Source organism: Anticarsia gemmatalis, chromosome 25 (genome assembly GCF_050436995.1).
Source record: "Anticarsia gemmatalis isolate Benzon Research Colony breed Stoneville strain chromosome 25, ilAntGemm2 primary, whole genome shotgun sequence".
NCBI lineage: Eukaryota > Metazoa > Arthropoda > Insecta > Lepidoptera > Erebidae > Anticarsia > Anticarsia gemmatalis.
This window is the reverse complement of record NC_134769.1, coordinates 2355119-2370207: the sequence shown is the minus strand read 5'-3', so window position 1 is coordinate 2370207 and position 15089 is coordinate 2355119. Positions and strand designations below refer to the sequence as shown.

General features: G+C 30.8%; 1 protein-coding gene across 13 annotated transcripts in view; it reads left to right on the top strand.

Annotated features, from left to right (window-relative positions):
• Positions 1–15089, top strand: part of dati (zinc finger protein datilografo) — a 133478-nt gene that overhangs the window by 79636 nt on the left and 38753 nt on the right. For all 13 annotated transcript variants that reach the window (XM_076131321.1, XM_076131315.1, XM_076131312.1 and 10 more), the window contains one exon: positions 14798–15029. In XM_076131321.1, the coding sequence (XP_075987436.1) occupies positions 14798–15029 (232 nt within the window). The remainder of the gene's footprint in view (positions 1–14797; positions 15030–15089) is intronic.

Sequence of the window (15089 nt, the reverse complement as noted above, 5' to 3'; positions counted from 1 at the left end):
AAGTCGGCCATTTTACGATCGTCTTACGAAATATTCTGTAATTAGATAACTACATGACGTGTTTTCTACAAACACCTTTGTCATGTTTTGTTTAAATGGCGAAATAAAAATATGATTCATTTGTACCTACCGGATATGAATTTCTCACAATAGGTTAGGTAGGAAAAGTTTTTAAGGAAATATCATTATTACACAAAAATGATTATAAAGTTAGGTTTTACAATTCATTGATAGCTAAAACAATACTAAGTTTAAAATGCTTATCATTATGTAAAATTATTATTTTCAAATTAAATTTTATTCTTATTAGATGTGTGCCAAAAGGCCGACTAACATTAAAACCGATTAGAAATTAGGATACTTTTGTAGTCGGTGACTTATCAATATTGTATGGCTATAAGCAACCACTAAACATACGATTTCCAAACAACAAATTTATTCCATGAATACATCATCTAAATAAAAGTAACAATCAAAATCTTTACATCCGAATCCGCCCAATTTATAGCCTAAATAAAACGGAATTCAGAAATCAAAGATACAGACCGTTTTTCTATCAAATTATTTAAAAAATCTGAATTCGAAAATTTAAAAAAATATTGTTCTATCGCTTAGAAAAATCGCAATACAAAAAATAAAATAAGTTTGTTCCATCGTTAAAAAAAGGTTTCCTATTCGAAAATATAAAAAAATGTTCTTTCGTGCAAAAAACATATCGCATTTCGAAAAATAAAAAACTATTGTTCTATCGTAAAATAGAGCTAAAAATCTCAATTTATTCGATAGTAGGAAGTCCAGGCCGTCGGGTCTCCGCGGACATTCCTCGTGGGCGGTGGCCGATAGCGATATCTTAACAACTATCTAAACTAGCTATAGCCGTCTCCCTCGCACGTACGCCAACAGAGTGAGATGGCGAATGATTTCTGTATGGTAATGTGTGAATTGGATGTTTTTTGTGATAGATGTGCTTGTGTGGAAGAAATCGTTGCGAGTAAATTAGATGTTATGTTTTAAGACATGTCGTTTGATAAACGAATTGATTTGTTAATTTTGTTTTTGTATTTAAATTGTATTTGATTTAGTTGGTATATTTTTGTACTAGTTTTTTAATACGTGGTAGTTTACCGTAGGAATTAGTAATATTGTCTTATCCTTATTTTCACATAATACTAGGGACTTATAATAATAAAAAAAATGTAATAAATACTTTTCGAAATCTCTTAACACAATTCATTCTCGGTAATTTAGTAATATCTTTCGCGATTCGGAAGACTTACTTAGAACGTATTAATAAAAAAAATTTATATTATAATCACTTTTTTATATAATGTTACTTAAAGTATTTTAATATATTAAGGATATCTATTACCAATTACTCAATAGGGGTAGACAGAGACCAAAGAACGCCACGATTCTTACAAACTCTTTTGCTTCATTCACATTCATTATTTTCATCTCCGTCTACCAATACATTATTAAAGCATGATTTCAAGTATGTATTGTTCAATCATTTTTCTATTAAACAACAGTTTTTCTACTCCCAAAGTCCAAAGATCAAGACCGGTCCATCATCACAAAAACTGTAATTTCACGTCAACAGCCACACATATACTTGCGGCCATATTTAATAAGTAATCATTACATCAAACAGTACTGTGATAAACGGTTGAACACACTCCTTCATGTACCAAGGCCGGCTTGATAAGAACATGTAAATATCCCAGCTAGGGTTCTGCGAGAGAAAAAATGTAATTGTATGGATTTTTTTTGTTTCAAGACATACATTACTTATTACTTATGCTTACTACTTACCTTTGTCAAAAAAGATGTTGAGAAATCCAATGAAATTTGTTTAAATCAAGAGAATATAGCTCTTTATATAAAAATATTTATAAAACACATTAACTGTCTATACTATACTCATAATGTTCGTAAAAGGACAGTGTAAGAATATTGTACGATTCTTTATTAAAGGTAGGTAATTTGTTTTCTAAGTATTCTTAGAAACGTACCCTTTAAACGTATGTCCATTAAATCTGTCTAAGTCCATGTAGATTTGGTGAATAGTGCTTCAAAAATCCTGAATGAAGATTTTACTTCTTTTAGACATTCTCAATTTTTCTAATGTGTTTATTATTATGAGACGTCATTATTAAGTGTGTATTTCTGTAAGATCGGATTTTTGTATGATTGCTTGAATATTAAATACATTTTACTACTTATAAGTTCCATAATGTAATATAGTCCTCTACTATACTATAATTTATTACTAAATAAAATAACCTACTTACACCAATCAATACTACCCACTGACCAGTAAAGTAAGAATAAAGAATTTGGCTTTGAAAACAAAATCCGGAGACGTAGATTTCTTTTTATTTCCTTTAAAGACATTGGAGTTGGCAGCTCGCCCGATATCTGCGCCCCGCCGACCTCCCATTACTCTGTCAATGTGCGTCATTCTTTATATCAGACTTATGTAGCAGGAAATAGAAATATCGCCTAAAATTGTACATGAATGACTGACTGACTGACTGCCTTTAAGATCTGGTCTGTAGAGTGTAAGACTGCTAATCATGAGGTCTAGGATTCGGTCAGTGAGTGCATTATGCATTATGCAGCATTCAGAATTTTAGAATAGATTCATTAGTATCCCGGAGTTCGGTATTAGCCAATGGGGTTCCTAGTACTAAGGACTAACTTTGTTATTGCCTATCGTCGGAGTTTATCACACATTTTTGCCAATATCTGATTATATAAGAGGTGTGATGTTTTATAAAATAAATGTAGTATATAAACAACTGTTCCCTTTAACTACTCTATGAATTTTGGGTTGAGTTTTTTCCGAAAAATTATTAGTTTTACCTATTATTACCGTTTAGTTTACTAGGTAATTATCAAACTCTTATGTCGATTCAAACTTCAACGAATGCTTGTTAATTTATTTAGATTACTGTCATATTTTTGTAGAGTTTTTGAAGCTATCAAATATTATAACAGTGTTCAGTTGACTTTCGTATCAGCTTTAAAAGTCTAAAAGAATCCTTGAAGGCTACAACCCATTAATAAATCTCCGTCGTGGTAGGAATTTATTGGCACAGTCCATTCATAGATGGGTGGCCAATGATGTTAGGGACTACTAGTTGACGAATCCTACGATTAAAAACGTGATGATAATAATATGCTCTGAATTTCATCCGTGAGAAACGATTTCCTAAAGCAAGAAGTATTAAATATATTAACCCAGGTTATAAACTACGTGTGCATCAAAATTTATTAACAAAATCTTTGAGTATTTTGACGTTATTGAATAACAAAAGTCTATGCATTTAAACTTTCGCATTCATCATATTGGTATAGCTATCTTACTAATCGTCATGTAAGGAGTTTTATATCCATTGCTGTCCCACTGCTGGGCAAGGGTCTCCTCTCAAACGAGAGAGGGGTATACATATACGGGGTATACAAAACATTTATTTGTGCTACTATTTATTAATTAACGTTTATTAGTAAGACAGTATAGGTATAGGTCCTTCACCGAAATTAATTGTTATATTGAAATACGCAATGATGAATCAATATTTCGATCCAAAAAGAGATCTTTCCATCACATTCTCAAGAACCCTTATAAAATAAACAAAATGGTAGTTATATTTATATTTTTTATTCATTGTTTACGATCACTTTCTTGCCCAAGGTCCGTTTTATTTAAAGAAAGACGCTGCGTTGATACCGATGAGTAATTGTCGCCTTGACTCGGTAAATACCTTTTAAAAATTCATATTTCTTATAATACTGCTTTAGTTATTTATTTGATTGCTGTAAATCTTCTTTTTAATACTTAAGTATGTCTGTAAAGGGTAAAGTACTGCTATCAAAATTATCTATTATTCAAGTGGGATAAAACAAAAGAATATTATGTATTTTATTCATTGTAGCATTGCTCCTGTTATACAACAAGGTGCAAACATAGAAGCATTATACACCCATGTTTCGCAATTTACAATATTAGGCCCATATGATGGGTGAGCCTATTGTCATATACCGGGCACGTTAACTAAGGACTATTGAGAAATAATCTTATATTCAGTGTCAAAGCAGAATATGTTTTATTTCATAAACTTTTGATAAGTAAATCGGCATAATATGTTAAATCTACCACCATTTCGCAAAAGTTGTTGCTCGTCGCTTTACCCGAGAACAGAACTCTACCATTAGATCTCTGAAGCAGTTAAAAAATATTGTTTATAATATTTTTCTCCAACCTGAGTTTTCATGATTTTAAATTTATATCATCCCATAAGCAAGTTTTATCAAGATTCTACAAGATTTATATGCTTCCCCTCATTTACGCCAGTCATCCCTGTTCTATGTCAATCTTGTCCAGGTCTTTCCGGCACATTTCATTACCGTAATGAGGACAGTATCGGTTTTTCAGTTATATGAGATATTAAATAATTACACTTGGCGTTGGTTCTACATAGTTTTATAATATACTAATGAGGAAGATATTATTATGACAACTTTGTATCAAGTAACTGGATTCTGATCGTGACTTTGTTCGTGTGAAAAGAGTTAAGAGAAAGAGTAAAAAGTATCCTATGTGTTAATCTAGGTTATAAACTAACTGTGTACCAAATTTCTTGAAAATCGGATCAGAAGTTTTTGTGTGAAAGTGTTACAAAAAGACTTATTTCATCATTAACTTTCGCATCAATAATGTTTGTATAGGTCAATCGCAAACAATCTTCGAAAATTACTGTCGTTAGTGTATTTAGATTGTAGACAAGTCGAAAGTTTTACTTGAAAAAATACAAAAGAAAATTTATATACTCTAATGAAAAGATTTTTCTGATGGTTCCTTAGCGTGTGTATATTCTACCAAATCATTGGCCGACTGTGTTATCAAAAAAATACATTGTAAGAATATCTTAGCCTAGTAAGGAGACAGTTATCAGTGAAATAAGATAGCCTATTTTATATTTATATAATACAACCACATTTTACCCTATTAAGGATCTAAACGTCTAGTAATTTCATTGATAGCGAGTGCAAATAAAATCCAAAGCGCATTTCAATCGTTCTGTTCTAATGTTATGGAAATGTTGAAGTAATCCGATCTGTTATTGCAATTGGCAGTAAAACTAAGAAACTGCTCTTATTGTGTCAAACTGATCAGTCACATTATTTCTTAGTCTTTTACGTTTGTACAGTAATAAAATTGTTTAAAACTAGAAACTGTAAGTCGGACTTAGTAGGGAGAATATGCTTGATTTATCTAGATGTTTCTTAAATAAAGTAGATTGTATACCTCCGCCAGCCGGGAACCTTACATACAAAGCTCTCTACGTAATTGTATAACTATTTGCAACCTTCTACACTATTGATACACTACAGTCTGAATAACTTAAATTAGTTGCTAGAAAGATTATGATTAATCGAAATTATATACTTTTGTATTTTTTTTATTAATAACTTCTGATGGCAGAAATGAAATACTCTTGCGCTCGCCGTTTTAATGTTCACTTCGGAGCCTTCCTATTGCCATATACTAGGCACGTTACTAAACTCCGGGCTACTATACTACTAATATTAATTTGAAAAGCTGAATAACACTTTCCCCGTTCAGGGAATCGAAATCGAGACCCTCGAGTAGACTATAGAATTGTCGTTAAAAGTAGTGCATACAAAAATACAATACGCATTGTCATAAAACTTCCTTTTTCCAGCAAAAAAGTACCTCTAACATTTACAAAAACATGCAAAACATAAGTACCGTTAATATTTTTTAATTGTCCCACGTCCCCCATCGTTGGGACAAATTATAGAGTCCACGGGAAGTGATAAGTTGCTAATTTGTAGTGCGACACCTGTCATGGGACGTTTTTAATGGCTTTTGATTTATAACCATTGTTTTAACACGTGTGGTATCTAAATACGTAATTTGCTGTTAAATGCTCGATAAATGTCGTATGCTTTTTTTATTGAGTTTTACGATGGAAATTGCAGTGTTTTTGGTTGTTTTATTAGCAGGAGTATTAAGTGTTTGATGACAGATTTTTTTTACTTATAACTTTTAGACATTGTAATGTATGTTTAATATGAAATACATGGAATACGGGTATTGCGTGTTCGCGTTAATTCCTGCCTCTCTGAATGTAACTCTGTCTCTCCTTCAAAACCACTGAACTCTTTTGGGTAAAATTTTGCACAAACGTAGTTAGAAACCCAGAAAAGGACAATTAACAGTTTTTATCCCGGAAATCGCACTAGAAAAGGATCTACGCGGGTAAAACCATATTTATATATCAATATTTTACCTAAAAGGGCGTAACCGAAAAACGGCATAATTTAGGCCTACAACAAAAAACCGATAAGAACTTAAGATACGTCACACAATACACCTTTATATCAATGAAATTCAATCGAAATAAAAACAAAATACTCCGTATGACGCACTGAACTTGACTCCAATCTTTTTCGGTCAGCCATCTTTTTTTATTTATAAAAAGAACGGTGCCGTTTCCCAGTGCATCAGTGACCGATTTTTTTCGTTGCACAACACTGTGGCCTTGTTTTTTTTTTATGTTGGTCACCCGAATTTTTTAAGCGAAATTCGGGGTAAATATTTTTATTGAGGTTCTTTTTGCGTCCTTTTTTTTTCTTGGATGAGGATAAATTAACACTTTTTTTATACATTGTGTTATATTGTTTGTTTGATTATCTCGGTAATCATCACTTAGTATATTACTAAAAGGCTAAGACAAAGTTATATAACAGTCAATTTTTTTTGTTTGTATTATGTCGACAGTCTTGTCTAATACTGAGAGGATAGTAGGTTTGAATCCCGATTGAGACAAAATTATGTATGACACATTTTTTTTGTATATCAGTCAAAATCAAAATCAAATCATTTATTCATTTAGGTCAAGTGCTGACACTTATGATAGTCAATGAAGTCACAGTTCTTTTGTATGTTTACGTTTTTCACTACACATACCATATTACTATAGGTGCTATACATGTTGAAAGTTAACTATAACATCAATTTGAATTTAAACCTACAGTCATTAAGGTGGCACATTGCCAAAATTCGTCAATCACTTATAAAAAGAACTCAACAACAGTGATCTGAGATTTCTTGAATGACAATCACACTCATTGCCGCTTCAATACTGTAGAATATTTGGACACAACAAAAAAAAGAAGCAATGTATCTCAATTGAATAGTTAAACCCATTGCTAAATCGTATACATTGACGCTTCAGTACTATCACATATTTTATAGTACCGTATGTGATCGAACTATCTATCACATATTTTAACTCTTATAAAAAAAGAAGCAATGTATCTCAATTGAATAGTTTAACTCATTATTAAAACGCATACATTGCCGCTTTACTACAGCGCTTTTTTTAACTCTATAAATAAAAAAGGCAATGTATCTCAATTGGAGCGTTAAACTCATTGTTAAAACGATTAACTCAAACGAGCCATGCATATTTCATTAGATTTTTTTTAATGAGTCAAGTGTAGGATTTTTATGTCGCTAATTATGCCCCGAGGGTTTGTCCTGGTGCGTGGAAACAGCGGGAACACTTGGTGTCGGGATTTTTATTATATTTTTGAGTTTGTGTCTTTTAGTGTATTATTTGATGTTTTTTCTGTATAGTGATACGTGTTTTTTTGTTGGTTTTGGACTTTTTCGTTATTAAATTACGCTGTTTTATGTCAAAGGTGACCAACAACGTATAGAATATATGCCAAAAATGACAAAATTAAATTTTTCATAAAATTATATAAAATGTTAAGTATATTCTGAAAAAGTTATAAAAAATCCAAGAAAATATACAATTGTAGGAAACGATATAAACACATAGAATTATTTATAATATCTACATTATCATCGATTCAAACGTGGTAATATTTCATAAATCAAAACCTTCAGGTAAAACATACGTAATATTATGAATATCATCATATCATATATACATACTAGCTGACCCGCGCAACTTCGCTTGCGTCACATAAGAGAGAATGAGTCAAAATTTTCCCCGTTTTTGTAACATTTTTCACTGGTACTCTGCTCCTATTGGTAGTTGCGTGATGATATATGGTCTATAACCTTCCTCGATAAATGGACTATCTAACACTGCAAGAATTTTTCAAATCGGACCAGTAGTTCCTGAGATTAGCGCGTTCAAACAAACAAACAAACAAACACACTCTTCAGCTTTATAATATTAAGTATAGATTATGTACATCCACACATCTCCTTTTTCAAAAGGCTTTGGTTGTTAATTGTTAATCTATATTATAATAATAATTTTGACACTAATTATTAATTGAACACCTAATTAAACAGGTAACCGTGACTTCTAATTTATTCTTGTACATTACATAGCAAATATATTTACAATCAAGGAAAATAAAAGTTTACAGGTATATTTGTATCATTATATTATAATTTAACGAATTTACTAATTAGACTACTGTAGTAGTTTGGTCGATAATGTATACGATTGTTGATCAAGAGGCTTCAGGCTCAATTCCCGGGCCGAATAAAGTAATTTAAACTTTTCTTAGATGTTTTACATTTTTTAGATTTTTTTTTTGTTATATATTACCACTTTACATAAACAGTATTAACTACACATATACTTTCCCGGGTAAGTCAAAGTACTGTTTTTTTTCGAATTTATTTATCCATATTTATTCATTAATAGTCCAGAGTTTGGTTACATTACCCGCTATAAGACAAAAAGCTCGCCCCCTATTGTACGAGACTAACAATATTAATGGTGATATGTGAATGTATTTCACACTGCTTACACCTTCGTGTATAACATGTATGTTGTACGTATGTATGTATGTATGTATGTATGTAAAGTTAATGATTAACGTCATCAAAATTTGACCAGCAAATCGGGTATCCAACGTGACAGACAGACACAGTGAATTCCCAATTCCTTGCTTGGAAACATTTACGTCAAATTTTAGTAGATTATATGGGTAATTAGTTGGGAAATCCTACTTCCTACTAATAATATAAATGCGGTAAGAATTAATGTATGTATATTTGTTACTACGCAAAAGCTGTATGAATTTTGACGCAATTTGCTATACAGATAGTTTATTGCTTTTATTAAGATATATTATACTCGTACCTACAATTCTTATATTATAGAATAGGTAGGATTTCACGAAAATGCGGCTAGTTTTTCGAGTTTTATATCGAGGATATGTCAAAGTGTGTATTGAAATAATCACTTGCTCTGAACATGAAGGAAAACATGATGAAACCCTGCATGCCTAAAAATTATATAGTACTAGGCCGGCATGGTGACTAAAGCCTAACCCCTACTTCGTTTGGTAGGAGACCTTTGTCCAGTAGTGGGATAGCTAAGGGTAAAAAAATGGGGTACCAAAATAATTATGTGCTAAAATATATTTATCTCTAACTGTCATAAATTTATTTATAAATATATAAACGTGATTAATTAATTACGTTCTTTCTAAACCAGGACAAACATCTAATTACCCGGTTTCTTAATTATAACACCGCAATAATAATTACTGTACCTATTATTTCATATTTATTATTATTTGTCGGGTCAATTAGTCCTATTCGACATATAAATAATATAAATATATATCACTATATGTTATAAAATTAAGTCCACGTGTCTGTTTGAGATAAACTCGGAATCTACTAGACGGATTTTCATGCCGTTTTCACCGATAGCGAGAGTGATTCTCAAGGAGAAATTTAGTTGTTGTAACACGGGCGAAGCCGAAGCATACAACTTGTATAATGTTTCACAACTTTTAACTAAATTACAAGGCTCTACTTACTTAGAAAAAAAAAACATTTTTATGATTGAAATTGAATAAACCATGAAAAACGGTTTCATCTAAAATGTAAAACTATCTCCATATTAAATTTCATAAAAATCGATTGAACAGTTTAGGAGTAAAAGACACACAGATAGACAGATGAACATTTGCGCTTGTTATATTAGTATGGCCTAGTACCATATATAATTTTATAACTGACATATTTGCCAGAGTTTTATATATGTATGTATTTAATTATCCTTATCCAAACAAAATATGTTTTGCGGTTGCGTATAGATATTTTTAATTGCATACTGCAGTGTGTATAAAGAACAGTTGCTATGTTAATTTTGATGACAATTTGAGACTTTTTCAGCGGTTTTTTCCTGAAAAATTAACAAACAAACATATTTGAAATATAATATTAGTATGACAAAAGCTGTAACCGTGAAAGGTGATAAGCTGAAATTTGAATAAAAAAAGTATGAATTGTTGACCGGAAAAATAATGTTTGACCGCGGATTCGAACCTAGTCTCTATTTGAATAAAATTTATTTTAACAAGGAACAATAAACAAGGAAATATATCTATTTCTAAGACAATAACACCTTTTAATGATTTGTTTTTCAATTTAAATTGTTTGAAAAATATATTAATTGTCGAATTAGATTTTGAATGTCGGATATTATTTGAATATTTATTTATGTTTAGCTGAAAATATATGAAATGTATATGAAGTAAGTTAAAGTAGTCCAAATAGTTAGAATTAATTGTAATTTATTACATTAGGGATAATTTAAAAAATATATAGTTTAAGCTATTTCAAATTCCATCATTATGCCAGTTTCATTATTTCAACCATCTACTGGTATAGGGTGAAAAATAATGCTAACTTTGGCATTTATAATATTAGTAGAATTATGAGTAGGTAGTCCTGTATAACAAAATGTATGACAAAGGAAGGTTGTTAGGATCGTACCAATTGGCATTCTTTAGTCTCTGCGTAATTTTATGTATGTATGATAAAATTAGAGAAAATATAGGCATCAAAACTATAATTGAAACAAAAAATCTCAATATTCCCATACACACAAACAATATCTTATCAAATAATAACCTTAACCATAAACAGTCACAAAAGCAGTTACGTCGATACTCACAATAAGTCAAGTGTTCTTCCGGGAACAGAACCTTAGACCTCGGCGTCATATCGTATCAAAAGCATAAATTCTTTGCAATTTCTTCGTTGCGTGATACTAAGGGGCCCACTTTCTAACACGCGTGAAAGGGCTACACTTCAGTGCATAAATATTCGCACACCATTTTTATTTTCTTTTTTTTTTGGCTTTAAGTGTATTATGTTACTGTTTAATTTTTGGGGTGGTTATTTTGTGTAGACTATTGTATTGGTGTGTATAAATATAGTATATTTTCTATAGTTGATTTTTAGTTACAAATAAGAAGTTAAATAAATATACTGAAACTAAAAAAAATAGGCAAAACACTAAAATTGTAAAAATTTTTTTTACAAAAAATAATATTTGTCATATTTTTCCTTATTTATTGTAACTATAACATATATTTTTATTCTAAACGGAGCATATGAAACCACAGAACAACACAGAACAGCCTTACAAGTTATGCGACATAAGATTTCGTATAATTATATTTTTTTCCTGCTCAGTCTCGCCTCTGGGACAAAACAAGGAAGAAGATAACGAATTTAATATTTTTATTTATACTTTGGCTTAATTTATGACGAATTTAAACATACCACTCTTTTAATTACGAGAAAAAAAATGTATTTTTCAACAAAAAAAAAATAAATGTATGAATTTTTACTGATATACTTAGTTTTGGAAAAAAAGCAAAAAAAATGATAACGTTAAGTTTACGGTCTTTTAAATCCTTTTGCCAAAAATTATCGGATTTAGACAAAAAAAAAATTGTAAAGCAAGAAAAGTTATTCTTTCCTATGATAAAAATAGCACAGGTGTATTGTCATTGGGGTCCGTACGTACCAACCACACGGATCTCTATCCTGAAATAAAGTTACTAAGTTGAATTGAATAATATAGTTTAATTGGTTTCGTAATCATTTTCCTCTGAGCGTCCAGTACAAAATGTTAAATAAATAGTCAGTATCATTACATGCACGGTATTAAAAGTACTTGTTGTGAAAATAAAATATAGTGGTGAAAATGTTGTGGAATTGTCGGGGATCCGATATCTTGTATGAGGTTAGATATTGTGTTTTTTTTATAATTTTTTATTTTTAGCAATCTTTTAAAGTGTGTATTTTTCGGCAAAATATAGTAATTTTTTTTGTGAGATTTAGGTTAGTGACTTTTCCCTTTAATTTTAATCTACAATACTCTTTTTTTATTACAAACTTTTTATGTACTTTTTAAGTGTTTGTTGATTTTTGCAAAAAAAAATATTTGTGCCAATACTTTTTCGTAATTTTTTAAACCGCAAACAACCATAAAGTCTTACAATACAAACAGAAAATATACGCCACATTTTTCAAAACAACAATACAGGTCGCGTAACATAGATTTTATTACAATATTCTCGTATCAGTTTCATGGTCGGCAGTGTACCTTTGCGTGTCCAAAGTCGTTTCTTTGCAATCGTACAAACGAAGGGTTTTCAATAAATACACAGGTAAACGTATAAACTATACACAAACCAAGATTAAACCGAGATTAAACTATTCAAACTTGACAACGATATTGATAAAACTTACACAGAACTTTTGTATGAAATACGAGAATGACATACATTTTTACATGGAAGTTTGTATGAAATATGAAACTGACATATATTTGTTGTTTATTGAGTTTTTGAAGGTGAAATTCGAATGATGGGTTGAAATTTGTCGTTTTTTTTTAAGGTTACATTCTTGAGTAATGTCAAGTGCAGTTTTTTTAGGTTGAAACAGTTGATAAAATTTTCGGGTCGGGTGATTGTTTGAAATCCGTATACAATTTAAACATTTTGCTATAGAGAAATGTGATAGTTATTTACACTCAAGTTTACCGAAGAACAAAATTTGTTAAATGCCCATCTAATATGGGCCTTTAGGGAGAACGTTCGAGATTATTCGAATCCTAATTAATAGGTATAAACAAATTCTCGTACTTAAATAAGTTTTGTTTAATTCGTTGAATATTTATTTTGAAGACATGATATGTGCAGCCGAAATAGATTTCAAGTACTTACACAGTCTAAATAAAAAAATGCCTACATTTTAAATACTAAACTATCAAAAGCCTTTATTATATTTATCCCAATAAAAAGAAAAATGCGAAATATTTTCTTAGTCTTCTTTCCGTAACTATACCAAAAATTAATATTTTTTTCAGTCTACATTTCAGTCTAAAACCCCTAACATTTGAAATTCAACGTTAAAAATATTACACACCACATATCCACATAACTCCTGTAATAAATAATATTAAGTCTCTATAATTTCACCTTATCTGACCCGCGGTAAAGCAATTTCTTTACTAAAGCAAAATTATAGGACGCCTTGCATGTAACCGAACACCCTGTGTACAAGTAATGTACTGGTGGTATATACATGGTGTTTCCGTACGGTCGTTGCGTTGAATCGTTTTGTTATTGGGTAATGTTAGGAGTAATAATGTTTCGTTTGGGATTTTTATTACAAATGTAAAGATTTGTATCACTTACTTATATTTAACATTAATGTTCTTAAGAATATTTTATTGATTCTCAAAATAATAGATCGATTTTTTAATTAAGGTAGCATTTATTATCGTCAATCGTGACACTAAAAGGTTATGATTCTATTCAATAAAATAAAGATTAAATTGACTTTTTATTATAAATTCATAACATTATGAATTGTCGCAATGTGGTTAAGCAGAGGCTGAAGAACGTCACTTGTAAATTTATAATACACTAGCTGACCCGCGCAACTTCGCTTGCGTCACCTAAGAGAATGAGTCAAAATTTTCCCCGTTTTTGTAACATTTTTCGTTGCTACTCCGCTCCTAATGACCGTAGCGTGATGTTATATAGCCTATAGCCTTCCTCGATAAATAGGCTATCTAACATTGAAAGAATTTTTCAAATTGGACCAGTAGTTCCCGAGATTAGCGCGTTCAAACAAACAAACAAACAAACAATCAAACAAACAAACTCTTCAGCTTTATAATATTAGTATAGATTTCAGTTTAACAAGTCATCAATTACTTTAAAGCTATAATCAAATCTAAACAAAATTGAAATTCTAATTCTATGTAAATCCTAATTTCGTACAATACACCTATTTTTCCTCAAAATTCCATCCAATTATAGTAAAAAACTAGTTTCCGTAGAGCAAACATTGATTTAACTATGAATTTAATTAAGGAAAACAATTAGTAGACTTATTAGAAAAAAATGTTCATTAATAATAAAAATGTCATATTCCTGTTATTGACATAGAATTTATATGGGGAAGTACATCATACCAAAATATATTGATAAGACTTTAACAAAAATATAAAGGGAAAAATAGGAATATTTAAATAATCAATGAATTTTAAATAACAAGCCTTAATAATACAATAAAACTTAGATACAATAGAATTTCTTAATTAACGCGCTATTATCATCATATTTTATGAATCACTATAAGTCATTTCGTACGCGTTGACTATAGTTGTATTAATCCAGCCCTTATGTTAACAACACTGCCTAACTCCCTCAAAATCCGTTCAGTAGTTAGGCGTGATTACGAGCAAAGAAAACTAGAGCCTATAAAGCACCACGTTACAATATAACTGATTTTCATTAACACGAGTACAACTGTAAAACACAGCTAGATCTTTAGGAAACTTTAAAATCAGCTAGTTATCTCTAAACGTCATAGACGGCTAGAACGAAATCTTCAATCCCTAAACTCTACAAACTCGATCAGAAAATAAAACACAATTCTTTCTTACAGATATTCATGCACAAGAACGCAATGCAGATGCACGCAAGAGAACTGCAGCGAGGTCTTGGGGGGGAGGTCAAACCCCACCAGTGTCAGCAGTGCCTGAAGTCCTTCAGCTCCAACCATCAACTGGTTCAGCACATCCGGGTCCATACTGGCGAGAAACCTTACAAGTGCTCGTATTGTGACCGAAGGTTCAAGCAACTGAGTCATGTGCAACAACATACACGGTTGCATACAGGTTAGTGATTAGTTTTATATTGTGATACTCGTTTCGGACTGGTTTTAAACGCGTTTCGTA